The sequence below is a fragment of the Abramis brama genome (assembly GCF_963993115.1).
Source record: "Abramis brama genome assembly, chromosome: 2".
NCBI lineage: Eukaryota > Metazoa > Chordata > Actinopteri > Cypriniformes > Leuciscidae > Abramis > Abramis brama.
In genome coordinates, this window is record NC_139964.1 from 33,963,233 (window position 1) to 33,991,095 (window position 27,863).

Here is a 27,863-nt window from a genome sequence, read left to right on the forward strand (position 1 = left end):
TGCTAACATGTTGAAGCCTTGGAGCTCATTTGGGTGACACAAATTTGAGGTTTTTGGACGTTTAAGTAGTTTCTCTTGTGTTTGGTATGATGTGTGATTTATGAAGTAATTGATCACTTTTTGACTATGACCATAGTAGTAAGAACTGAGTCGAAAGCCCAAATATACTTCATTGTTTTATGTGTACACTAGGGTACGCATACAGTGCGCATGACGTAAATGTTGTCATCAGCATAATATGAGTGTAGCCAGATTTTTCCTAATGTATGTTTGAAGTGTAAGTTTAATTGTGTCAAATTTAACATGGTTGGAAACACTTAGCAGTTAGCACTCATGCTAACATATGTTGAATGCTCATCAAGTTTGAGTTTTTTGGACATTTAAGTAGTTTCTTTTTGTGTTTGTGTATGATGTGTAATGTGTAGGGGTGTAACGAGACACTTGTCTCACGAGACGAGACGAGACACGAGATTGGGTTCACGAGAACGAGACAAGATTTTTGCACGATATTTTATAGAAATCCTGAGTGACGAAATTCATGACTGGAAAAATAGACTTCTAGACAAGAATTAAACTATCTATTGCACATACAGTATGTCGACCACATGTGTTCATGCATGCTATCAAATGGAGTATACTATACTAGTATAAGGCTATGCATTCGAATGTACACACACGCTAAAGGCTCTGTTATTCTCCAGTACGGATGCGTACACGGACAGCACGGATGCGGACTACTTGTACTACAGAGTGTATACTGGGGTCCCCTCAGCGGATGTTTTCCACACATGCGCCGTAAATTGGCGTGTACTTCCACACACGCAATTTCCCTCCAGGAATTATTGCACATCTGGCTGTCTTTATATTGTTGTAATGACGGATTGTAGAGTTGCGGGTATCAATGGACTTCTTCACACAGCCTCTCTTCAAATTCCGCGTCCATGTTGTTTTCCAGCCCATGTGCAGTTGGTGCTTTTGTAGCATAGTGACTGCGCATACTTGTCTGCATGGTCACAAAAAATGGGAGGCACGCAGATGTCTGCAAAGAGCCTCCGCGTACACCCTCCGATGATGATTTTTACGTTACACGGATCCTCACGCACACGGAAATTATAGCGGAGCCTTAAGCGTTCGCACCAAAACTAAAGTAGGCCTATATTTTGGGCTTAACACACATATACATGCTCTCTTGGCTGAGGTTACTCTTAAACTGCTGGAGAACAGAGATGTGAAGATAATGGTCAGTGTGATCAGTGAAACGGTGTTGAATCACTGAATAGGGACCTTTTTTTAAGGAATTTCATTATGAGATATAGTGCTTTATAGTAATATTGAGAAAAACGGAAGCTTCAATCTGAGCTGCTTGTCCTGTCCTTGTTTTACATGACTGCATGTGTTTATCTAGGTATTAACCTCAATTTGAGCTTTGATTTAATCTGGGTAAACAGCAAGGTGCTGTGAAAGAGAGATGACTGCAGTAGTGCTTTTATGCATGAATTTGTAATCAAAAATTGTATAATGGAATTTGGGTGTTTGTGTGCGAAGTGGTGGGACTGTCCATTGTGACTCTAAAAGCTTGTTAAAACATCAGGTCTGAACTGGCTGATCTTCATTGCCATAGTCCCATAATGAGAGCTTTTCATATCATTCCATGATCCTGATAATTGGTTATTATGTAAAGCAGAAGATAACTTGATTTGCATTCCCTAAAGGAAATATCAGTGCTTGCAAGGCAGCAAAAGAATAGCTGACAGTCAAAGCAGACAGGTGAGATATCCAAAGGCCATTATGACATCATCAGATTGCTCCCATTATAATTATTGGAGCTGTCTGTCATGCAAGTGCCTGATTGCATTATGTATTATTAACTTTATTTAATGGATGCCTCACTTCTATTTTTGATGCACAACTAGCCTACTTCAGCTACTTTCTGTTACATCAATGCAAGCTTGTGATGTTTCTGGTTTCTGGTCTATTATTTTAAACATCCATGTTTACTGGGTGTGTATGCACATGTAATGTTAAATTTTACATCAATGTATTTCCTTTGAAAGTACAAGAAGTAAAGGAATTCACCCCATCATACTTTTGCTCAAGCTCACAGAGCACTGGTTCGTGGTTAGATCGTGGCTCTGATGTTGTGGAGCTGAAACTGTTGTAATTGGATGGAAAACAGCGACCTAAAGCAGGGTATGCAGGGTATTTAAAAGAAAAAAATTATGTTTTGGAATTTCTTAAAGTTTGTCCAAAAATAAAAAGCACACCGATAATTGAAATTACTACAAAAAGTTAAATGAAATTTTTGTATGGAAATAAGTTTTTACATTGCCGTTCAAAAGTTTGGGGTCGTTATGGTTTTTTTAAATGGTTTTTGATAGAATTTCCTTATTTTCATTGCTCACCAAGACTGGATTCATTTAATAATAAATAAATAAAAAATCAGTAAAACAGCAATATTGCAAAATAATATTATTACAAATTAAAATAACTATTTTATATTAAAATAAGAGTTTAAATTTATTCCTGCTATGGCCAAGCTAAAAACCTTGCTGCTCAAGAAACTGATGTCTTTGCTGAATAGAAAGTTCAAAAGAAACGCAATTATTTACTATTTTAATCTTTTAAAAACATTATGTCTTTATTGTCCCAATCAATTTAATGCATTCTTTCAGAATAAAAGTGGTTACACACTTGGATCTGAACTGAGATGATCACAAAGGAATCATTTCTAGATCAGTATACGACTGTCTTGCGGCAGAGCAAACAAGACTGGTCAAATGGTACCAGTCATTATTCCCTCCGGCATCTCATCTGAAGTTGTAGACAATGCTCTGTTGATAATAGCGGTGGTTACCTCAGGCCTTGGGAGCATCTGTGCGTCTGCTCGGTCTGAAATAAAACAGAGCCCAGAGCTCATTCTCTGTCTGAATGAGGATTAGTGAATCAGATGGACGGTTTGCTCACAATCCTCTTTTGAAAGGAAATCTGTGCATTAGTTTGGTCTGTGGGCTTGTTAGTCTGACTGGCCTGCTACATGTTTGTCCAGCTGACTTCAGCCTTTATCACATTTAGAGGATTCAGTAAGCCCTATTTTCCATGTATTTATTCATACAATTTAAGTTAAATACATTTTTATTTTATTTTATTTATTACAAAACAAATATACATCTGTATGTACACATTGTCAAATGATCAGTCAAACAATAATGAAATTGATTTAAGTCTCACAGACCTTATACACAATGTTCAAAATGGACATTACCTGAATGTAAGGATAATTTACAGTTAATTGAGTCAGATGTTCATTCAGGAACAGTTTCAGGGTTCGTGAGACAGTTTCAAACTGGTAACTGCTGATTTTGTGAATCTTTCTGAATGATTCATTAAAGAACTGGTTTGTAAGATCCATTTATTTGTTCAGTTCAGTTTAATAATAAAGACAGAATGACACTTTTTTCCATATTAGTCCGTACTGAAATTTAGAGATAGTGTATCAATGTGAGAGAGTCTGCTAGCCGTGTTTCTGAATACTAGAAAGACAAATTGCATTTCAAACAATGACCTCATGGTGAGATAGTTTTGAAATGTTGCCGTTCGAGTTGGAATTTCGTGAGGGTTTGCTAGAATGTGGGCTGATAAGGAATGTGCATTTGTTGTTATGGTGGACTGTGTTGTGCCTGGTCTGTCTCTGTGGTGACACATTCAAACACAGGTTAGGAATCTCATTGCTAGTGCTAGTGTGAGCAGCAGAACAAGAATATCATTTATTTTCCTTGAATGTCCTGTAAACACACATTCAGCAGTAGAAAGGCAATGCAGTTGTTGTGTTGTGGTTGTGTGTTTTTTTTTTTTTTTTCATCTGTGTCAGTAATGACTTTATTGCATGTATGCCAGTTGTTTCTCTGTGGTCAGGACTATTTTAAGAGAGCTGCTCTCAGCAAAAGCAAGCCATCCGTACCATTAATGAGTAATCTCTTCAGTAGAGATCAACCAAATAGAGATTTATATACTCTATAGGTCTATCGTTTGCAAGATGTAGGGTGACAGTCTGGAGAAACACATTCGGGGTTGTAAATCTCAGAAGAACTGTGAAGTTGCCACCATGTGATTACAGAGTGTGCAAATGTAATGATGGCTAAAAGTTTGAGATGGTATCGGGTGGTCAGTCCTTTTCACAAATTAATAACTCTGGTTAATTTAAAGGTGTGGTTGATTATGATTTCACTTCTTTAACTTTAGTTAGTGTGTAATGTTGCGGTTTGAGCAGAAACAGCATCTGCAAAATGACGACGCTCAAAGTTCAAAGCAAAGGGAGATATTTTCTTTTACAGAAATCGCTTTTTAAGGACTACAACAAATGGCTGGTAGGGACTACAATGAGCTTCTTCACGGGTTAGTGACATCACTAACCCTAACATTTACATAAACCCCTCCCCCGGTCACGATTTATAGATTATCATGACAGAAAATGCTTATCAATGACTTGAAGATAGTTAACTCCACATCAGCTACATAAATTCATCAACTAACCATTCAGAAATGTCCTGTTGCATTCTACATGTTGTCACTTCTTCTTGAGTCTCTCCATCTTTGTCTGACTCCGGTTTGAACATAAAAGGCTTAACAGTTTTTGAAATTTTCAGTGTGTGTCTGTGTGAGGTAATCGACCATGCTAACACATGAGCACTTGAAGCTCTGCCCTCTGTGCCGGGAGCAGCAGCTCATTTGCATTTAAAGGAACACAAACAAAAATAGCGCGTTTTTGCTCATCCTCAAAAAGTGACAATTTTAACATGCTATAAAAAAATATCTGTGGGGTATTTTGAACTAAAACTTCACATACACACTCTGGGGACATCAGAGACTTATTTTACATATTGTGAAAAGGGCATTATAGGAACCCTTTAATAAATCAGTCAACGATAATCACAAACACAGTCTGAAGAATACTTCCCTCAACCAGACCACAATAGTGTTGTGGCTAACTCACTTTCTTTTGAATAAATAAAGGAAAAATAGGGCTTAGTTAAAAATATGCATTTTCAACATATTTTTAATTGAGGTAAAAAGCAAGTAAAATCTGTACCTTTGAGTGCTGCATAGCCTTTTGTCCTTGTGGCCATCTCACCATCAGCCACTGACATGTTCCAGAGACTTCCGCTGTATTGTGACTGTCACCCTTTATCTGCTCTGTGTGCTTTCATTATTCTTGGCCATTTCTCTCTCTTTCTCTTATACTTCTCTACCCCCCTCCTCTTCCCATTGCATCCGCTATTCTCCCTCTCTCTTTATTTGTTTCCTCTGCTGCATTTCCTCTTGTCCTCTACTTTGTCATTTTATCCTCCTCACTTTCTCGCTCCATCTTTCTCATTCCCCTCTAACTCTCCTCTGCCCCTGTGGCAAGAGAAAAAAAAAAAAAACTGTTTGTGGAGGAAGGAAACAACAAAAAACGAAATGACTGGAGATATTCCTGATGGTTAGAAAGGTGGAAAGAAAAATGTACTGTGAAATGGTACAGTGGGTTTAAGTTGCTTTCTGTCAAAAACGCAGCTACGCCCTCTTGTCCTCCTCCTCAACATGTTACAAAGTCATTGGGAGAACATTCTTGGTTTGACAGCAGTTTCAATGCTACCAGCTACTGCAGTGCAGGCCAGACTTCAGACGGTTTTAGCGTACTGACAGAGTCCTGTGCCTGTGCTTCAGCGTGTTAACAGCCTAACAGTTATCAGACTGTCAGCAGCAAGCTAAAACCCTCTCGGAGAAGTTCTGTCTCTAACTTCATCCTATTTAATGCTCCGCCAACTAGTTGATTAGTCATTCAGACAACCCACTGGGTAGTCGGTTTTGAAAATATTTGGTTTTGCACATCCCTAATAAAAACATACACATCAGTGAGTTCTGGAAGTTGTGCAGCAGGCAGAATGGAGAGCACCTCTAAGAGCCCGATATACTTTAATTAAAATCCAAGAAAGTACTGGTGTGACACCATTTCAACCAAAATCAGGCCAAAACTAAGTTCGTTTGAAGGGAGTTTCAGGAGTCCCACACATGACATATGGGCAAACATGTGTTCAATAAGAATTCATGAATATGTATTCAAATGAAAACGTGTAATTAACAATTCATTCCCACGTCTTGCTAATACAGTACGTCTGTGTCACAGTTATCTGGACTTATTCATCTTTAGTTTCACTTTCATGGACTTTCAGTTTGTTTTCATTCATCACATGTGTTCCTTTGTTTGATTTTCCCGCCACTCATTAGTTGTCATGGACACTCATTAGATCATCACACCTGTTCGTCATCTCCTCATTATTACTTTGTAGCCTAAGTTCCTCACCTTCACTCAGTGTTTGTCAGTTGTTGCTTGTGCGTGCATGTTACACATTCTTTCTCTTTCTCTTTCATTAAAGTTTGTTTTCATTAAAGAACCATTTTGTTTATAGAAACCATTTTGAACTCTCCTTCATCTTCGTCCTTGTGACAGTCTGCATGATTTTACTAATTCGTTCCCTCGTTTTACTAAATCTTGTGCACGATACAGCTTAATAATTAATTCCCTCATTTTACTATATCGTGGCCTTGTTTTAGTTTAGTTTTACTTCTAAACGAGGATTAAAAAAGAAGTTTGCTGTGAGTATATCAGGGCCTTAACTTACCGACAGCACTGCAAGAGCTAGTGGCACCATTTAGCTGCTGTGTGTGGGACATATTTAGCATTTCAGTCCAAAATGGACACTCGGCAAACACAGAATGCGAGTAAAAATCATTATTGGCTAATATATGAATTTGTCAGTTGTTGCATTTTAATTACGTAAATATATTGTCTGATGTGTTGCGTGGCATGGCAGGAACACTGGAGGGGTGTGTGTTTGTGGGCATTGAATGTTTTGCTTGTCTGATATTTAGTGTGGGTTAATCTAAGCTTTAATCGTCACCACTCCAGGGCAGGATCTCTGGGAACGGGCTGCAAAGAAGTTTAGGCTCAGGGTTTAAATTTAGGATGCGAGGCAGGAATATGCAAAACAGAATCAGGCGCCCTTTGATATTTTCAGTGATCCAGTGTCCTCGTTTTCTCAAATGCACACAAAGTTGGCAACGTCATAGTTTCATTCAATTTCATATCTTATATGACACTTCTCAAAAGATACTAGCATCGGCATATTGAGGTCAGCGTAAGGAGTTGGAGTGAATAAAAGAGGTCAAAAATGGCTGTGCTGGTTTTAGTCTGCTGTGCATGAAGTGTGTGTGTGTGTATGTGTGTGATGGGGTCACGATGAGTCTAGCCTGATTGAGCTGTCTCTAATCCTCTCTACTGTTCAAGCATCACACAGCATCACAGGTTTACAGCCCAGGCTATTATCACTATTTATGTGAGGGTTGTTAATTTGATCCATTAATCTAGTGTGATTTCATTTATTTATTTATTTTTATGTGGTAAATGCAATTAATCATGCCCCCTAACCCATATGCAAAATCCGCGAAAAGGATATTTTCCGATTCAAGCCAGATTGATTTGATTTCTAAGTGGATTGTTGTGAACTGCAGGTCAGTTATTATAAATGGCTTATATTTAATGATAATATTAATATATAGTAATGATAATAATATATATAGTAATATTTTACTCATCTGTCACAATAGAATGTCTTTATATGACTTCATTCTTCATTTCTGATAATTTATATATTTTTTTTTCTTGAAATAACAACAACAATAAAAGCATGTGTTGTCCTGTCAGCGGTACATATTTCCTTGTCTTTGTGGCAGTCTCGCAGTTAACACGGCTCTTCCTCCATATGAAAGCTAATGGATCTGAACCAGTCAGCTTGCTGACCCGTCCTGACTCCACTGTGTAGAAATTGCATGTGTGAAAGTGTCGCATTTCTGCCATTTCGCTCTCCTCGTTATGACTGCTGTTATTATCATCCTGGCAACCAGGCACAAATAGTGTAATTATTCCTGTTACCATTTCCGCAGGATAATTGAAGCATTATTCGGTGATAATGGAACTGAAATAGATCTTGCACAGCTTCCTTCCGGCGTGCTTTTGTGGAGATGGCTGTGTGATATACTGGTCAGCTCACTGTGAAAATAGACCTTTTTTCTTTCCTACAAATAAATGTGAAGTCCTTTTCCCTTTTCTTTAAGTGTGCGTTTTTTTAGCCGAGTGAACTTCTAAACCTGATGGTATAAGAGAAAGTTTATTTCATTATTTTTATCTAGTTCTAGAAAACCAATCTAGGGCATTAAAGCATTGATACTCAGGTAGTTTTGTTGTTTACCCTCATTTTCCATTGAACATCAGATGGTGACCAAAACAGTACCCGAATTGTTTAACCAAAAACTGAAATAGATTAATATTACCATGAACTGCACAGGACCAACGTTATTTACATAATATGCAGTGTTTTATATTTTACAGTTTTGTGTTTGTTTTTGATTATGTATGTAACATTTTATTCAGCAAAAATAAAAATTTAATTTATCATGTGCAAAATGACCATGTTGTGAAATCATGCTTTAGAGACTTTTTTATGTTTTAGAGACTGTTTAGGATATTACATGACATGTAGTGCATATTTAAAGTTCACCCCATAATTATGTCATTAATTACTCACCCTCATGTCGTTCCAAACCCGTAAGAACTTCGTTCATCTTCAGAACACAAGTAAAGACGTTTTTGATGAAATCCGAGAGCTTTCTGACCCCTCAGACAGCAACGCAACAACCACTTTCAAGGCTCAGAAAGGTAGTAAAGACATTGTTAAATTAGTTACATTTTATTGAAGAATTTCTTTTCTTCCATGTAAGTCTCCTACACTGATCATGTGTAGTGTAGTGTGTAGTGCAGTGCTTCCGGGTTCTACGTCGGAATGCCGACGCCAAGTGACCCTTCGCAGGGAGCTTGATTGACAGGCGATCTGACCAATCATAAACTGCCATCCGCCGAATCCGCCATTTTTGTACGACAAAGCAGTCAGGAGAGTTAGTAGATTAACGTTGGAGGATTTGAACTTGAAAAACGGTGTGTACTGATGTCTTTCCACGGTTAAAACAACACTCCTTCTTATGTTAATATATGTTTATTTGATGCTATAAATGAACTAGAAGAAAGAGATGATTGGTTCACAAGCAGCTTTAACTGAGGCTCTACAGCGATCTGTCAGACACATTAAAGAGCCACAAAACGGTATTTATTGTTTAAATTTCGTAAAGAATTAACAAATTTGAAAGCTGAGACCTTGTTTCATATCAAAAGTAAACTGGTCTGTCCTGTCTGTCAGTGCGTTGTCAGTGTCCTCTCTGCTCCGCGATGTATTTTTCACTGCGTGAGAACATGGTGTGTTGTGAGAGCAGCGTGGCTTGTCGTACATAGCAACAGTAACTAAAGGGGGCGGCTCTTTGCGAACGGTCAATTGGCCTTCTGACGTATAACTGTGGTTACAATGTAAAAAGAGTAGGAGACTGAAACAGAAGAGAAGAAATTCACATGGACTACTTTAACGATGTCTTTACTACCTTTCTGGGCCTTGAAAGTGGTCATTACGTTGCTGTCTATCGAGGGGTCTGAAAGCTCTCAGATTTTATCTGAACTAACCATTTAAGATGTTTTGTTTTTTTTTCCTCATCATTTTGTTCACCAGTGTGCAACACAAAATATGGGAAGTGTTTTATCCCTTTAAAAAACTATTTTTCTGTCCTTACTATGTCTGTGCTTAGTTTCTTTTTTTATCACATCACATTCTTTTTTTTTTTTGGCATTAAGCATAGTTTTCATCTCTACTGACTGTGACCTTATCAGAACAGACCTGGGATTAATTTTTGGTTCGCAACTCGCCAAAGGATCCAGAAACCGTAATGGTCATCATAAGAGTCTATAATGTAACATCAAAGGCTTTTTTATCTCCAAGGAACCACATATAACCCTGCATAGTGAAATATGGTTATTGATAAGAAGAGGGTTTTTGTTGCTGCAAAGACCCACTGACCCACTTTATTTTTAAGTGGTGAAGTGTGAATTGGTTACACCAATTTCAAGGTGTAAAATTGGTGCAAAACTGAGCAGGAGAGGTCTCAAACGTGTGGTTTAATCGCTGTTAAGTCTGTTGTGTAGGACTCTGGAGTGTGTGTTTGACACTGTGCTTTAGGGAGCGTTTGACACAGCGACAGAGACTGTTGGGATCCTCTCTTGAGATTTCACTGACAGCTACATCAGAAAAGAGGAAATATGAATTACAGTTTGAGCACATGTGAGGAACTGGAGCATACAGTGGATGATGGTTTGATCTCATGCTGATTCTTCTCACACCAGACTGTTCAATTGTGTCATTATTTAATGAAAAAAGTTCAAGCCAACTTTCTTGTTGCCAGTACTGGGAAAATAATACATGTTTATCTGTTCTTCATCATGTGACACTATTCTGGCACAACCCCTAAAGAGAAAAAGGAAAGAAAAAAATTCTAAATTGTCCCTTGTTCAGCACATCATTATATATGACATATTTTCACTTTAAAGTACTTTTCAAATGATGTAAGGCGGTCCTTTTGTGTAATTTCACATATTGCTTTATGACAATATTTCATGTTCTTCCATCTGAACTGACTCCAGAACTGAAATAAAGCTGAAATAATGCGGAAATAGAAAGAAATAACATCAAATATTTGAAATGTTGCTTTGGCAACTAACTGGAAAATAAATAAGTTTGTTGAAGTACTAAAATGACTTCAACTAAAACTGGAATACATATAAATGAAAGCTAAATAGAAATAAAAAAAATAAAAAAAACAAATGATATTGCTAACAATTAAAATATTAATAAAAAATAAATAAAATGAAAACTGAAAATAAAATCTAATTAATAATAATAATATATAAATAATGCTAAAATAACACTGCTCATGCAATGCTCATTCAGTAAGTCCATGCACTGAAATGTTCCTTCATAATTGGCATTCGAATGCTGTTTTACGTAAGTATAATTATCTACGAAGCCATGAAAGCAGGACACACGCTTAAAAAAGAGAGTGAACTTACAGAAGTGATCAAGAATTATTCATTCACTCTAAAGATGACTTCAAACACACCGATTTATGAACGTTGGTATGCATTGGTATTCCAGAACAATTCTGTAACAGAGGCGAAATGGAACTCTCAAATATAAAGAACATAAAGAAAAACTATGTGTAAAAGTTGCTTCTGGGGAAATCGCAAACTCTCTCACACTCTTTCTTCCACATTCTCTCGCAGCTTGAAGGCTTTTTTTCTCTTAAGTTTCCCCTCAGTCAGGTAAACTTTTCTCTCTCCTGCTACGCAGGCCTGATCCTGTACCTCAGATGTCTACCTTAATCAGGAACCACCTGCTTACATTACCAGTGTTCAAAGGGCCTGGAGCTGGGCTTCGTACGCGCATATGTTTTTTGTAATGAGTATCTGTATGCAGGATCTAAAGATGCAGGAGGAAATCTAGGCCAGTGCTCCCATGAATGACAATATGATTGAAAACACCTACGTTACAGGATCCCCGCTACCAAATGAAAGTCAATACTCTCTAACCTAAGATGTCATGGTTTGGCGGGTTTCTAGATTTTGAGTAGTGGTTCTCTAAAATCGTTTTTTCAGTAGCTGATTCTAGCAGAGTGGCTGATGGCCACACTTAAATAAGTTATCATGAAGAATGCAATCTCACTCTTCACAGTAACACCGTGGCAATCGCTAAATGCCTGTCTTGGCAAGATATAAATGTAAACAGTATGTAAACGGCACTTTAGCTCTTTTAAATACTTTACCCTTTTCAGTGCTGCAGTATTTTCTGGTCATGTTGCTATATTTCTGTTGTTTTGAATGTGTAAATTTTGGTGGGCTACAGCAATTCCTTAAATTAAACATTATTTAATAATCTATATAAATAATTTAATAAATTATTTAATGCATCTTCAAGCATTATATCAAAGGTTATGTAATTTTTTAGCAAACTCAGATACCAAATTAAAGGAAAAGTTTGTGAAGTTTGAGAACTTTAGGCTCATCATTAATATTTGAGAAATTTAGATCACTTTATGGTTAATATATAATTCGATCACTCTAGTCTCTCCGTGTGTTTTTTCATTTAAAAGTGAGATAATGCAGTCTGACTTGCAAAACATGTCTGGATCCCACATTAAAACTCATTCTGAAGTCATTAGCCTGTAATATAATGTGTCATCTGAATCTTTTATAGTCTCAATTTTAGCGTGATGGATGTGCAACATTTAAAGACTTTTCAACGGAGAAGCGTTTCTGTTTTAATAATAGATGTGCGGCAGACTCACCGGCCTTTGATTTTGTTAAGAAAGTCACGAAGCATGAAACTGATAACCGAGTCTGTGATGTCTGCACCTTTTCCTTTTATCGTCCTATTAAACTGTCATTCTCTGTTTTTAACATCTCTTTCATCCTTTTAAAAATTCACTCCTCTTTTTCTCTTATCTCCTTCCTTTCCACAGTAAACATGACGAGTGCTACGTCCCCAGTCTTGCTAAAATGGGACCCCAAGAGTCTTGAGATTCGCACACTGACTGTGGAGAGGTTGTTGGAGCCACTGGTCACACAGGTAATGTCTCGTTTCTTATTTGCAGGTCCGGTTGATTAACCTACAAATTCTATTGAAACTTGGTTATTGTTGATAATTTTAGCCTTAGCTGAGCTATGTTTTTGGGTTGGGTTAAAGCCCGTTCACACCAAGAATGGTGTCCACACCAACACACAATATAGTTCTGTTTATGATAAGCATGCTGCAGTTTTTTTGTCTGCTGCTTTAAATGCTCGAGCTCTTTAAAGCAGGATGGATTCTGATTGGCTGTAAATGTTTTTATTATTCATCAGCTGTAAATACAAAATTCTGAGATTCCTACAATATTGTTTCTCTGTGCCATTATCGTTATAGTTGTAAACTGGCTTTAAACATTAGTGGTCAACTGATATGGAAGTGAGTAAGTGTTAATTGTCCAAGTGGGTATGATTTTTGGTTGCTAATATCAAAATATTAAGCAATTTATTGGTTAATTTTATTGGTTTTATTTATTGTCAAAATGTCCTGATGAGCCTCATTAAACAAATATTTAGGGCTCTATCTAAGCGCATGGTCTAAAGGGTCTAAAGCGCACGGCGCAAGTGCACTTAGGGCGTGTCCGAATCCACTTTTTGGGCTAAAAGGGTTGTCCCTATTCTCTTAATGAGTAATGGGTGTGTTTTGGGCGTAACATGCTATAAACTAATCAGAGTCTCATCTCCCATTCCCTTTAAAAGCCAGTTGCGCTCAGCCATGGTGGATTCGCTATTTACATGGCGGAATTTGCAAGCGGAAAAATTGAATGCTTCTCTTGTGAGGAAACGGATCTGCTCGTGTGCGAGGTTAAAGCGTGCGAGCAGACCGTCTACGGGACAAAGTATACGCGTGTTGTGGACCCGCCTATAGGCGCACATTACTAACGTGCTCTTTAAATAACCAAAAAAATATTGCGCCATTGACTTTAGACCAGTTTCAGATGCCTTAAAATAGCAACGTGCAACAATGCGCCAGAACACACCTCATTTTCAGACCAGCATGCCCATGGACGCACAAATGGGGCAAATGCATTTGCTATTTAAACAACATGGTGCAGAATGAGAACATTATAACAGCGCCTGCGGCTGCATTGCGCCAGCTGTATGACTGGGCCCTTAGTATTCAAAATTAACTTCCTGTACATCAGTGATGATCATAATGTCATTAATGGCGTGTTTGAAGTCTTTCTTGTATTGGCTGATTGCTGGACTAACACAGTCTCACCCCAAAACGTCACGTACTGACGGGTCTTGACCAAACGGCAACATACGACGAAAAGGGTACCCCTAAAACGTCCATATTTGACGATTCGGGTTATGGGTAGGTTTAGGTATGCGTTAGGGTACCGCTAGGAAGCGCTACTGGTGCGCTTATGTCTTCGTCTCATATGGACGTTTTAGGGGTACCCTTTTCGTCGTATGTTGCCGTTTGGTCAAGACCCGTCAGTACGTGACGTTTTGGGGTGAGACCGGGTTGGCTGGACAGTGTAGAAAACTGTTCTAAGGCTTTGTCAGAGCAGTGCAGGCTGAATATAGGTTGATGCTGGATATTACATTGTTTAGTTTCCTGAAGTGCAGAGCTCACAGCAGGAATCTCATTTTAGACTTGGTTTTTCTTTGTTTACTTGTGTCTAGGGTATATCTAGGGTTTGTTGGGCTTAAAATACTAAGAAAAGTTTGCAAATGAACAAACAAGCAAACTTCTTGGACTTTCATACCATCAGTCAAAAGTTTGAACACAACTTATTTGCCTCGATTAAATAATAGTAAAGTCATCAAAAACACAACTGGAACAATGGGAATTATGCAGTGAGAAAATGATAAACGAACCAGAGCTATCTTAAATTAGAACCTCTTCAAAGCCGCCGCCTTTTTTCATTGGATATATCATGAGAAACAAATTCAGTCAAGTTTTACTGGTAGCATAGTCACCATGTACTAAGAAGGTCAACTTAAACAACCGTTCAAAGGTTTTGGATTAGCAATATAGCTATAGGTATAATACATTAGTTTTATTCAATACGGAGGCATTCAATTGATCAAAAGTTACAGTAAGGACTTTTAAATTGTTACAGAACATTTCTGTTTCAAGTAAATGCTTTTCTTTTGAACTTTCTGTTCATCAAAAAATTGTTCTTGAGCATCAAATCAGCCTATCAGAATGATTTCTGAAGCATCATATGACACTGACGACTAGAGTAATGGCTGCTGAAAATTCAGCTTTGCCATCACAGGAGTAAAGAAAACTTTAAAATAATAAAAATAGAAATCAGCTATTTAAATTGTAATATTTCACAATATTACTGTTTTTACAGAATTTTTTATTAAATGCATTCACCCTTGGTGAGCACAAGAGGCTCAAAAAAACAACAACTAACTATCTAATTATCTAACTATCTAAAACCCCAACCCCAAACCTTTGAACAATGGTGTACAGACTTTTTCCCTTCAAAAAAGCAGAGATTGTTATTGTCTGATGGAAAATTACATTTCCCATTAAACAGTATTTTCTATATTCTGAGCAATTATGTGTTTTTAAACCACTGTTTTATGGTTTTTGTGTTTTTCTCAGGGAATAAGTTGCCTGAATGAAGTGTTAGATCTCATAAACCAAAATCATGTCTTCCCATAAAAACTTCCCATTAAAAGCAGACCTGGAGCATTTTTCGTTTCGCAGCTTTAATGGCTGAGTGCAGATGCCGGGCATGACCTCTCTATACATTAGATTATAGACAGCTCCCCTCTGCTTATTCTGTGAGAGAAAATGGGAGGTGGGGGGAAGGCTCTAGTTCATACACACACTGTAATGTTTGGGGATTGACAATCATGTCCTGTACTAAACACCTTGTGACTGTAAACTTGGATGCCAGCTTGTTTAGTGTAAGCTTATTTTGACCAAATAAATTAGCATCCATAGATGTAGTAATACAAATCCAGTAATACAAATATCTGTCCTTTTTCTCTTCTGCATTCACTCACACATGCTTTGATCTAATGATGTACCTTGACCTCTCACAGAGATGCCATTTACCATGCACAGCTCTGAGGACAGACAGTCCAGCTGTCTGGATCTAAATGCCCCGAAGCTGAATTTTCAAAGCTAGGTTGGAAAAAAGTTAGAATATGAGGCCAACAGTCTGTCTGACTATTATGTGAATTGGCTGCTTTGATCTGGAAGGGGGTGATTGCAGAAATACCGTTGCCCTGGGGGTTTCTGAACATTCTGAGCTAATTCATGATCAGGGTATTAATAGTCAATTGGCAGTATCTGGGATCATGAAGGAATAGTCAATTGGTAATATGTGGAATCATGAAGGTTGACTGACAAGTGTCCTTGTGGTCTGTACAACACAGCAAAGTTTAAAAACACAGATTGCAGAACACAGATGTAATATAAGGTTAAATGCCCAGAAAAATCCTGTTGCTGTTCATTTCAATCTATTTAAACACAGTTTGTCTAAATACTTTGCTATTTAGGAATTAAACAGGTAAAGATACATATAAGGTGTGGTAACTCCTTTTACAGAGGGAAGCATTTGAGTACCCTTTATCCTAAAGGACTTAATTTTTTTTTGCTTATTGGATAATTGGCTAGTCAAGGTTGTCAGGAAGTGCTGGTGTAATTGGATATCTAGGGTCTCATGAAATCCTTTTATTTTTCCAAAACTCTTTTGTAACAATGTTCAAGGCTTGTCTAAGAAGGTGGAAGCGGCGAACGTTTAGCATATATTTATTCAACTTTATTTAAAACATTGTTAATTGCATTCTACCCTTGAATAGTATTATATTTTATCATACATTTAAGTTAAACCAAATTATTTTGGTAGGTTGTTGTGAAGACCTTTGAGAGTCTGTGTGTATCAAGGTCATGTTCATACACCACAAGCGTCATGTGTGCTTGAATATGTGTAGTACACGAAACTGCGCTATTCGTTCAGACAGAGACACACATAACATGCAGACTTAAATAGTATTTTTTGTAGTTTAATGTTCACTAGTCCAAATCGTGATTTTATTAAGTGTTCACCGCTACTTTTGATTTATTCATCCAAATTTTGCCAAATTCTGTGACATTCCACGCTATACAATAAATTCCGTTTTTAAGTCGAGAATACTCAATTTCATCTGCGTTTTAGACATTGTGGAAATCATAGAGCCCTAGATATCACTCAACTCACTACAATGACAAATACAAATAGTTGTTCAGCCATTCCTTGCAATGTGTTGCACAGGAAGCATGTAATAGCTCAGAACATTAGATGCAGCCTGTGAAAGAAAGAGTTTGATTTCAGATAAACAAGCGGGTAAAAACATCTGCTCTCTGGGTGAGAGACTGATTGATACTGCCAATTTACAGCTTTTGTGGAATTTAGAGCTCAGCTTTCATGTCCCGACCCTTGCTATACACTCCCTTTCTTTCCCTCCTTGTCTCTCTCTCTCTCTCTCTCGCACACTCCTCAGCACAATGTGACAACTCCTCAAAGTTGTTCGCCTCAGCTTTCCCATTGTTCTGTCACATAATGGCATAAGCAATCATGGGAATGCTAATGGATTCTTAACATGGCGTTAATACTTTATTTGGAATTGGCATCCCAGCTAAACATTAGGCTTCGTTTCTCCACTCACTTACTCTATTAGGATCTCAGGAGGATCTCTGGAAATAAACCAGCTACTTACATGAAGAGGAAGAGGTATTGACGTTAACTGGTGTCAGTTTATGTTGTGATTTGTAAAAATAAATAAATAAATAAATACAACTCTCCTAATATGCAAGCTGGAATCAAATGTCTTTGTGCAGTGGGCACCTCTTGTACAAAGCAAATAGACAATTGAAAGGGTGATGTCTCAGATGAATGCCCCCTCTGAGAACACAATCAAACCTAGCTGTCTTTCTATATTTTCCACTTGACAAATTGTCTTTCATTTCAAGGGAAAATACCTTTAAGACCTCTGCAGTAACATTTTAAGACATGATAAGTTTGGTTATTGTCAAACTGAGTGTCAATTCGGTTCGTTTAAGGATACAAGTGACATATATTGAATTCTTAAGCGGACACATGCACTCCTACGCATGTTTTTATTGGAGTGTCGCCTCAACAAAGTATTCTGTGAAATGAGCCTGTCTCCTTGAGATTGGTTAAAGTCAATAAGTGTTGCAAGAAAGATGAGTTCTGATTTAAGGTCAAAGCTGAGGAATTAACTTGAATACCTTCCACTGCTTTCCTTTTTATCTGATCTGTATGACACAAAGCTAATGTGTCGTATGCTGTGACACTTTCATCCCAGAGGAAAGAAAATCAAAAATGAGATCTCTTTTAACATCTCAAATGTTTCTCCTAGACAAAAATTAGGTTACTTTAACATCAAATGGAGACTCCTGCTTCTAACACATGTCTCCTGAGACAAAAACTCTGTTCTCAGATTTTTCTCCTTAGCTAGATACTCTGGTGGTCTCATATTTGTCTCCTCTGAAGTCTAGAAGAGATCTTAACAACTTTACAAATCATATGTCTCAGTATGAACTCAAACATTTCAACCATATAATATGTATTAATAATCAAATTAGTCAATGATTAAGTCGTAAGCCATTTAATGTACCTTTCAGCAAAGAAAGCTCCAGGGTTAAGACTTCTGTAAGTTAGTTTTGATAAAGGCATCGGGTACATTACTGTTTCAAAGATATGCCCTATGCACATAAACTGTACAGATCTAATCTCTGTTGTGTGTCAGCAATAAATAATGTTAACCTTCTGCATAACTTTTAATTTAGGCTTAAACTCTGTATGTATGGGTTGTTTTTTTTACTGTAGTCCCTTTAAGTATTTGACCTAGTGCACAATTTGTAAAGTTGTTGAGGTCTCTTCTAAACTTTAAAAGAGACCAATGTGAGAGCTCCATATTTTTTTTATTATTTATATATTTGCAAGTGCTTTTAATGCAAGAAACCTTTATTAACTAAAAAAAAAAAAAAAAAAGCTACAAAAGTGTAGAATTGTCCCATTTAAGGGGCTCATCTTTGTCTGGGATTCAGCAACCCAAATGGAGAAACTCTAGCTGAGTGTGTTCGTGTTCATGAGCTCAGTGTACAAAAACGGTGCCTTGACAGCCTTTTGGTGAATTTTGCACCCTGGTCTCAATGTATTCCGCTTTTATTTAAGGAAACTGCTTAGAAGAGGCCAGAGGACTAAGAGGCTTGTTGTAGTACTTGATTTCTGGTGTTTGTGCAGTTTTTCTGGCTCTTCTTTCCCCCCATTTCACTACAGTATCTCTGTCCTGAGGTAAATGTATGCAGGCGTTTTGATTTATGGCTGTCTCTTTTTCAAACAATAGTTCATCATATTCAGCTGAGGTGCTGCTTAAATCATGTTGCAGAAAGCAGAAGCTTAACGCCAGACGATGAGCTCGGGCTGTTGAAATGCTGAAGTTTTAAAGTGATTTAAAATGCGGCCATTTGGTGTAGACTGGCAACGAGTCAAGGTCGTGACTCCATTGACGGAAGAGGAGAAACTGGCCCATCAGGGTGTGGACTGGACTGGACACCAGGGATTTGTGACTCACTGATTGAGCAATGCCCTGTGGATTTAAGATCCCAATGTAAGCAGTTATACTGCACCTTTGTGGGATGGCCCACATGGATAATGCATTTAAGATTCCTTTAAGGTTACTAATCTAATGGTATTTTTTTCATTTTGATGCAAGAAACCTTAACTAACATTATACATTATGTCTATATAGAATTGGCTCATTTAAGGGATTCATCTTATTCAACAACGCAAATGGTGAAACATAATAGTTTTTTAAAATGTTATCACAGCCTTGTAATGTTTAGTTTCCTTGTCTTCTGTTTAATTTCTAGTCATGGTTTTCTTTGTCAATGTTCTGGTTATTTATTAGTTTACCTTACTTGTTTTCATATGTTGCAGATTATGTTACACACCTGGTTCTTGTTGAGTTGCTCATTACCTCTTGTATTTAAAGTCCGCGTGAACCGGAAGTTGCAAACGATTTTCTCCAGTGTTGTGACGTATTTCCCAGTGAAAAGGAATATTGAACAGAGGGCAGGGTTTTACTCTAGCGCTCCTCCTCTCCATCTGTCGCTCATAACAGACTAACGGTTTGAGGGGAGTGGTTAAGCGTTTCCCAACCCAAGCCGTCAAACCTACGTCATCAGAGAAGGGACGCTATTCCAGACCGGAAGTAACTTTTCAGACTTTGATTAAAGATTACGACGGCAAACAATTTTTTTCTGTGTATTAACTTGCACGGATTAATTTTTCACCACAAGACTAGTAATATGCGCTAACAAAGTATATAGGGTCAATTTTGATTTCAGTTGGACTTTAAGCCCTCAGTTTGTTCAGTTCTTTGTTTGGTGTTGTCTTACCCTATGCATAAGCTGTTGCATTGCTGCTTATTTTTTCCTTTCTTTCGTTTCCTCCTTGTTTAGATTAGCCTTCTTTGTTTTATTGTGTTAAATGAAATAAGTATCTTTAAGTGGTAAGCTATCTGTTTCCTGAACTCCTTCATCTTCCTTCTCAACTTTACGTGACAGATATCTTCTAAAAACTTGACTACAATTACACTAGCATATAGATAACCTTAAAGCTGAAAGACAATGACCATAAAAAACAAAACTTGATTTCATGGACTCTTTAACAGGCCAGACCATAAGATTATAGATTCAACCAACCTGTCACTCATGCCCTCAAACCAAAGTCTTTCCATCAGTGTTTTTCCTCTTAGAGTTTGTAATTCATCACACTAACTCTGGCTGGCAAAAGAGTCTAAGTGCTACAAAAACATTAAAAAGAAATTCTCTTAATGAATCTTGAATCTCTTTTGGTAAGAAATACACAGAAATCTTACTCCAAAATTGTTCCTCATACTCATAGATCTGTTCTTTCTATGGAAATATGTCTACGATCAAGACTAAATTAATCTACACAAAGGGCCCTGAGCTCAGCTTCACTCTTTTGTGAATTTTGATCAAATAAGTATTTTATTGTTCTATTGAAAAGCCTCTAAAGAACCATTAAAAAAGTCACTTTTTTGATGCTGAGACTGTAGGCTACTCTAGAGCTGTTTGATAGTCTTGCTTTGCTTGATTATGCCTGTTAAATGTGTTGTTCAATGAGGTAAAAACTACAATTAATAATATGCTTTAAAGGTGAAGTGTGTTAACAGATAGAAGAGAACAACTATTTTTTATTATTTTTTTTAAGTTAATTGCGTGTGTAGATGATGTTGGCCTTGTTCATGTTGTTAGTGCAAGTAATTTTCTGAAGTATCTTGGTTTTAATGAGTTCCTCAGAAATGTGATAGAGTTCAATGACCCTAAAGAAGTAATGCTTTATTGAAACATCTAGAGCTTTATGGTTTGTTAGCAAGTGTCATTCCTTACCTGCAGTTCAAGGTTTGTAAAATATTACTGCACAGAGAGGAAAAAAAAGCTTTCTCTCTTTCTCCATAGATTATGTGAGGAAGTGAACGAACAGAGTGGAAACAAAAGCTTTTTATCTTTCCAAATCCCCTCGTGTGACCGTGTTTGTGGAGAGAGAAGTGGGGTTGTTTCTCCAGTTGATTTGGAGGATATTCTTCTGAGAGGATTGATGGTCTGTGGAAAAGGGCTTGTGTTGGTCTGTACAGAGAACAGCATTTCCTTTTTATCACAACACTGAGCACGGCTAGCGTCTAGAATCCAGACACCCTGCTGTTACACACTCTCCTATAGCAATCTATATTTTACACCTACATACACACACAGGGCCCTGTTTTAATGATCTGAAACGCAAGTATCAAACGCGAAACGCAAGTAACTTTGTGAGCGGATCTGTGGATCTCGCAAATCTAAAATGGGTTGGTCTGAAGTAGCTACATTGCTCATAGGTGTGGTTTGGGCGGAACGTGAAATAAACCAATCAGAGCGTCATCTCACATTCCCTTTAGAAGCAGGCGTGCTTGTTCCATGGCGGTTTGCTATTATAACGGCGGATTTGCCAGGCACACGGCAGGAGCGGTTCACAGCCGAGGAGACTGACGTTCTCGTCAGGGCCATAAAAGACAGAGAAGTGACATTGAATGGGGATGAGAGAAACCCACCCAAATTAGCTTCAGTTAAACAGGCGTATAATAATTTGGGTAAATGTGTAAGCTAGATTTATGCCTATTTTTTTCACATCTTCATGGACACCACAATGATTGATCACACACTACATTATGGCCAAGCATGTGCCCTTAAAATAGCATCTGTATAACGCGGTCCTGGTCTGTGGTGGAATTGGTTTCTGGAACTGCACAATAGCACCAGGGAACATTTGCACTGGAACACGCCTCTTCTTTTTTCTTGCTGTTTATTTTCTTGCGTTTTTTTTTTTTTTTTACTTTTCGAAATTTCAAGTAGTTTTGTTAGGTTTTCATGATTCTGTGAAAGGCTTTATTTGATGGAAAAATACTGTAAAAACTGTTATATTGTGATTAATTATTACAATTTAAAACACTGTTTTCTATATATCTATATATATATTCTGTATTTATATATATATAATATATTTTAAAATTCCTGTGATGTGAATCTGAATTTTCAGTATTATTACTCTTCATTGTCACATGATCCTTCAGAAATCATTCTAATATGCTGATTTGGTGCTCAAGAAACATTTCTTGTTATTACCAATGTTAAAAGCTATGTTTGCTACTTGAAACCCTGGTACACTACCATTCACAAATTTGGGGTAAAAAAAAAAAAAAAAAAAATCGTATATTCTTCTACTGAAGAACCCACAACTTATCAATGTCCTAACAACAACCCACATAACCCTAGAAACTACCTAGAATCACCTTAGAGAAACCTAGTGTTAGGGGTTAACAGTTTAGGACCCATGGACCAGATGTTTGAAAAGAAGACCCGGAGTCAGAATTATAAAAAATTGAAGAAAAGTTTTACTGAAGATAGTTTGCAGTTTCATCAGCAGAAGTCAGCTTCAAGACTCACACAGAAGTTCGTAGGCCGCCCCGCTTACAGTTACAAAGATCATAGCAGTTATACCATTTCCAAGGTCTAAGCTACGTCATTGCTTACAGGTTGAATGATTCTGATTGGCTAAGAAATTGATAAACAGTAATTTTCCACACATATACAGATAAACAGAAGCATATCTCCATAGATTATGCCGCTGACACTCGGACCCTGAAGTTAGGCACGTCGTTACCTTCCAGGTCGCAAATTTGGGTTGTTGGGTGCCAGCATGTCTCGAACAACAACTCAGTCAATCTCCAATAATGCCAGTGGTTCCTTAACCTGTAAGCAAGAAGACTAACACACACACCGACACACATCTTTTCCAAGGTTGGATTTGGCCAGGCTCTAACTATAAACAGGAGTCTCGTCTCAAAACATCAAGATAAGTTCTTTCTCTCAGGATAGGACACTTTAGTCTAAATGGAAACTATAGGATTTAACTGACAAATGGTCCCTTAAACTATAGACTTCAATGACCCCTATGTGTTTTAACATGTTGAAGACCTTTCTCAAACACAAAACCAGTCCCTATTTAATTTCTGGAAGCAATGGACAAGTAATGTAAATAGTAAATAGGCAAGCAATGTTACTACATTCAAATATCAAATACTGACATTAAAGAATACATGAAAATAACATTTCAGTAATCACACTGGTAACTTCTATAACAAAGTAAAGTCTCCAGAGAAGTCATCCAACTCATGTGATATTTAGAAGGAAAAAAAAATATTGATTAATACCTTGATTATAATCACTTCTTACAAATACATTGAAGCAGCAGTGGATTCCAATCCACCCCCTTCACTAGCAACACCTACTGTATAGCCACCACTCTGAACACCTAGCCTAAATCTCTTTAAATTTGTAGTTTTTCTTAAACAATGTCAATGCATTTAAACTAAATAAGGCTTATATAACCTTCAAACTGGCAAGAATTTGTCAACAGTCTATGAAGTACAACCAAAGTAAATGGAATGGAAAACAAATCACAAACCAAAACTCTTTTCTAGCTGCACTTTCACTTGTTATTCCGTGCATGCTGTAATCTGCTGTCAGTGCTCCCTGACAGGCTTCAAGTGCTTTATTAGAGATACATATTTCCTGCTTGATTCCATTATTCCAGCATCAACTCAGATGTGGTCAGGTCTTGCTCTCCAGCTCACACTGTATCAAGTGTACAAAGGCAGACGAAAAAAAAATATGCAGTGCAGTTTAGATTCGCATGGCATTGAATTAGGCCTAGTGTCCTGATTTTTTTTTTTTTAAATCTGAAAGGTTTCCAGCTGGTGATTGTGAAAGTGCATTTTGATTATGTTAAATCATAAGGAGTTTCGGAGCAGCTGTGGCACAGTTGTTGGCAAAGTGTTATTGCGAGGTTGACAGTAGAATAGAGCTCACAGCTTCTGATAGAATCACAAAGTGTATGCATCAACAAGGACGTCTATTTAACAAGGATTTTATTTTATTTTATTTTATTTTATTTTATTTTATTTTATTTTATTTTATTTTATTTTATTTTATTTCATTATAGTTATATTATATTATAACTCTCCAACTGAATAATTTTACTAAAATGAATCAGACTTTATTTTGTTCGTCCATAACTGTAATACACAAATACATTATTATTCAGGTCCAAGGTGAGCTGGTGAATTTATGTATGGGATCTCAGGGAGGATTTTTAATCATGTAATGAATTAAGGAAAGCACTTTTCCTTCTGCTAAGCTACCAATATGAGAAGCCCAGAGTTGCTTTTAGGAGAAAAATGGCCTTGCAGTTCAAAAGCACTTTTGAAATATGATTGACAGTCAATGAGGTTCCATATATGCAGTACCATTTCCAGAAGGTACACCATTTTTTTTCACCGTCCTCTAGTGCTTGTTTGATGTTTGCTTTCTTGGATTTTCTGTGTGAATCCTTTGCATTGAATGATGTTAGCTGTCCTCCAAAGACCATTATGTAAATTACAGTGAGATTGTGAAAGCAAAGAAATTTTGAATTATGTAGTTTTATTTAAGTCTGAATGCTATTCTGAAATTAGATCTGAGCATTCTGAGAACAAGCTCTTGATGAAAACCGCAAAATGTTTTATGTATTTCATTATATCTCTGCTGTACATTATTGGGTTTGGGTAACATCAGGTGATATTTTTGCATATATTAAAGAGACACATATTGAAAGTCATTGGTGAAGAATCTGGACAGCTTCCCAGGGGAAATGGAACAAGGCAAGCAGGTGGCTTTAAACGATGAGATGTAGCTAAAAAGCTGTAGCATTATTTAAAACTTACACTTGAAGATATTAATGGCTGAGGATCTTGTTTACATATTGATGCATCAAATTATCTGGATTAATGTGGATACCCTATTGCTCAGATAATTTGACTTGCAAGAATTTGATGAGAAGTGTTTGATATCATACTAGAATCTTTGACTTTAAATTGCAGACTTTAGTATCTTGGCAAATCCGAATACCATTTGAGATGTTAAGATCCCCTCTGAAACTCTAGAAGAGACTTGAATGAGATTCTTTTTCTTGGGATAAAAATCTGAGAAGCACAAATAAAAGTCTCAATTTGCTCTCACATTGATCTCATTGCTGTTTGGGAATATTTTTAAAGGAATAGTTCACTTCAATATGAATATTCTGTCATCATTTACTCACCCTCAAGTTGTTTCAAACCTGTATGAAAGAAATTCATACAGGTTTGAAACAACTTGAGGGTGAGTAAATGATGTCATTTAAGTCAATGGGGTACATCAACTGTTTGGTTACCAACATTCTTCAAAATATCTTCTTTTGTGTTCAGCAGAAGAAAGAAATTCACTGAACTATTGAACTTCATTGAACTATTCTTTTAATCTCAAGCTCAATCATTAGTAGAATATATTAGTAAATTTGCTAGTTTAGCTTGCTATCAATTGCCAGTGGGCAATAAATAGCAGTTTACACGTTTTACTCCCATCAATACCAGCAACTTTTCTCATTTTTACAGATCCAATTCTAACTGGAGTGGTTTACACCCTCTCAACACCTCCACCCACCATATCCAAAGCTTATGGAGACAGCCTTCTGTGACAATCCGATTGTAAAACGATACCTTCTTGCTTTGCTGCAGAACATTTTCTTTGTCATCCTGAATTGTAGATATAGGACCTCAACATCTCTTCAAAGAGACATTCTTTAGCATCAGGCTTTTAAAGTCACAATGAAATTAAAATAGACAAGAATTATTATTTTTTAATATTGCAGTGATTATTTTAAATGATTTATCTGTGCACATTATTACTTTTTAATTAATGTGCCCTCATAATCTTTAATCAAAATACATTTCTTGTTCAAGAAGCCATTTCACTCAAATGTATTTCACAGCAGGAAAGAAAAGACCATCGCAACTTGCGTTTCATGCGGCTTTTAAAGCTTTCGGCAGAATTTCGTGTACCGATTCTCAGTTGCTTTTGAATCTTAATCCAAATAATCTGCGATTCATAGAAGGATTTCCAGGTTCTACTCCACACAGCTCAGTGCTTTAGCTTAGATTAGACCAACTCAATGGAGGAGCGGACACCTGAGTTACTTTCTTTTCATATAGGATCATACAGGAGTGTGGCGTGGCCTTGACCTCAACCTCAACGAACTCTAACCCAGAAACTTATCTTGCACTCTCTTCAAATAACACAGCACGCGCTTTGTATCCAGGGAAGAGTGGGTGTATGTTTATCCGTTTCGTTCTCCTCCGTTTGACAATCTTTTAGATGAAATGTAAATTCATTCACTTCAGATATGCTGAGCTGATTCCATCGAGCATTAGATTCCATCAGCACTAACAGTCTCACTCACGGTTGGTCTTTAATGCGGAAAACTAGCAGCGTGACATGTAAATGTATTCGCTGATTGAGAATTGTGTATCTTATTAATCTTATCTTAAAGCTTAGAATTACATTTGTTTATTTGAAGTATGTTTATCTGCTCTGCTAGTCTCACTCCTCTGCGCTTGCTTTAATGCTCTGTTTATTGACATGGTCGACATTGACAGTTTGGAGACTCTTTTCTGTGGCCTTGATGATAGCATTGATTGAAATCAGGCAGGCAGGTGGTTTTAAAGCTATTGTACCTTGTAACCATAGCATTTATATCGCTCTCTCTCATACATCTTTCATTTTTTATCTGTTTATCCTTATACCTCTCTTTTTAAACTTTTATACTTTATACATTTCTCTTCCTCTCTCATAAATGTTCCGCTCTCTTTCAAGTCATTCCTTCCTGGCTATCTGATACTTAACCGTTGTTTCTACTTTCCCTTCCGCTTCCAACAGCTGATTTATGATGTCTGTCTTGATAATATCTGTCTGGAATTGACTGGCAGGGTCTTATGATTGCTTTCTCCTGGTGATAGCGGAGTTTAACTAAACAATTTGTTGCCGTCCTTCATCCGTTTTTACGGAGATTAGCTTCCTACTGCTAACCTGAAAGCTGCATGCACATTGATCTTGCAGCTGATCCCCCTCTTCAGCTGTGTTGTTGTCAGATAGTTCACTTGTAAGGCTGGATTTAGATGGTGGTGGTTGTGTACGCTCGATATAGGGCTTGCCGACATGATCGTATATTCCAGTGGTATTCAAAATGTTCAGAGGTCCAGTCTTTGCATTTCCCAGTCACAAGTTACACTAGGGCTTGATTTAATATTTGAGTAAGAAGTCTTTACAGAACTGCTGCTTTGTCTCGCATACTCTGTAAAAAGCAAAAATGGTCTTTTACTGTATAATTCTGTATCTACGTTATTTTTAGCACACATCCATTGGTATTAAAATTTCATTTGCATTGTCTGTTTTAGAGTTGCAGCATTTTACACTTAAGTATTGATACAGCTGTTTATGATATACATGTGACCCTGAAATATTGTTCTGAATACTTAGAATGATATCCACTATTGTCATTGATGTCAATAATGTTTTTCTTAGAGCTGCTTTACAGCAGAATGTAATTATGTTTGCATCATTCATAATTATTTTCCTTTTCATTATTCTAAAGCTGCTTTGAAACAATCTGTATTGTATAAAGCACTATACAGTATACATAAAGGTGATTTGACTTGACATGCAACAAAAGTGGTTTAAATATGTAGCAAATTCAATCTTTAGCCATTGAGATCACATTTATGATGTTTGCAAATTAAAAATAATGGGGCATTTCACGTGACATCTAATGTAGGCTATAGAATGTGATAGTATAAATGTGTCAACCAACCATTTATATTG

General features: G+C 37.1%; 1 protein-coding gene across 1 annotated transcript in view; it reads left to right on the plus strand.

Moving 5' to 3' along the window:
• The window catches only part of ctnna2 (catenin (cadherin-associated protein), alpha 2), a 517,324-nt gene that overhangs the window by 9,576 nt on the left and 479,885 nt on the right, over window positions 1–27,863 (plus strand). Inside the window, exon 2 of the mRNA XM_084103718.1 lies at window positions 12,487–12,593. Coding sequence (XP_083959844.1) covers window positions 12,492–12,593 — 102 coding nt within the window. The 5' untranslated portion in view covers window positions 12,487–12,491. The remainder of the gene's footprint in view (window positions 1–12,486; window positions 12,594–27,863) is intronic.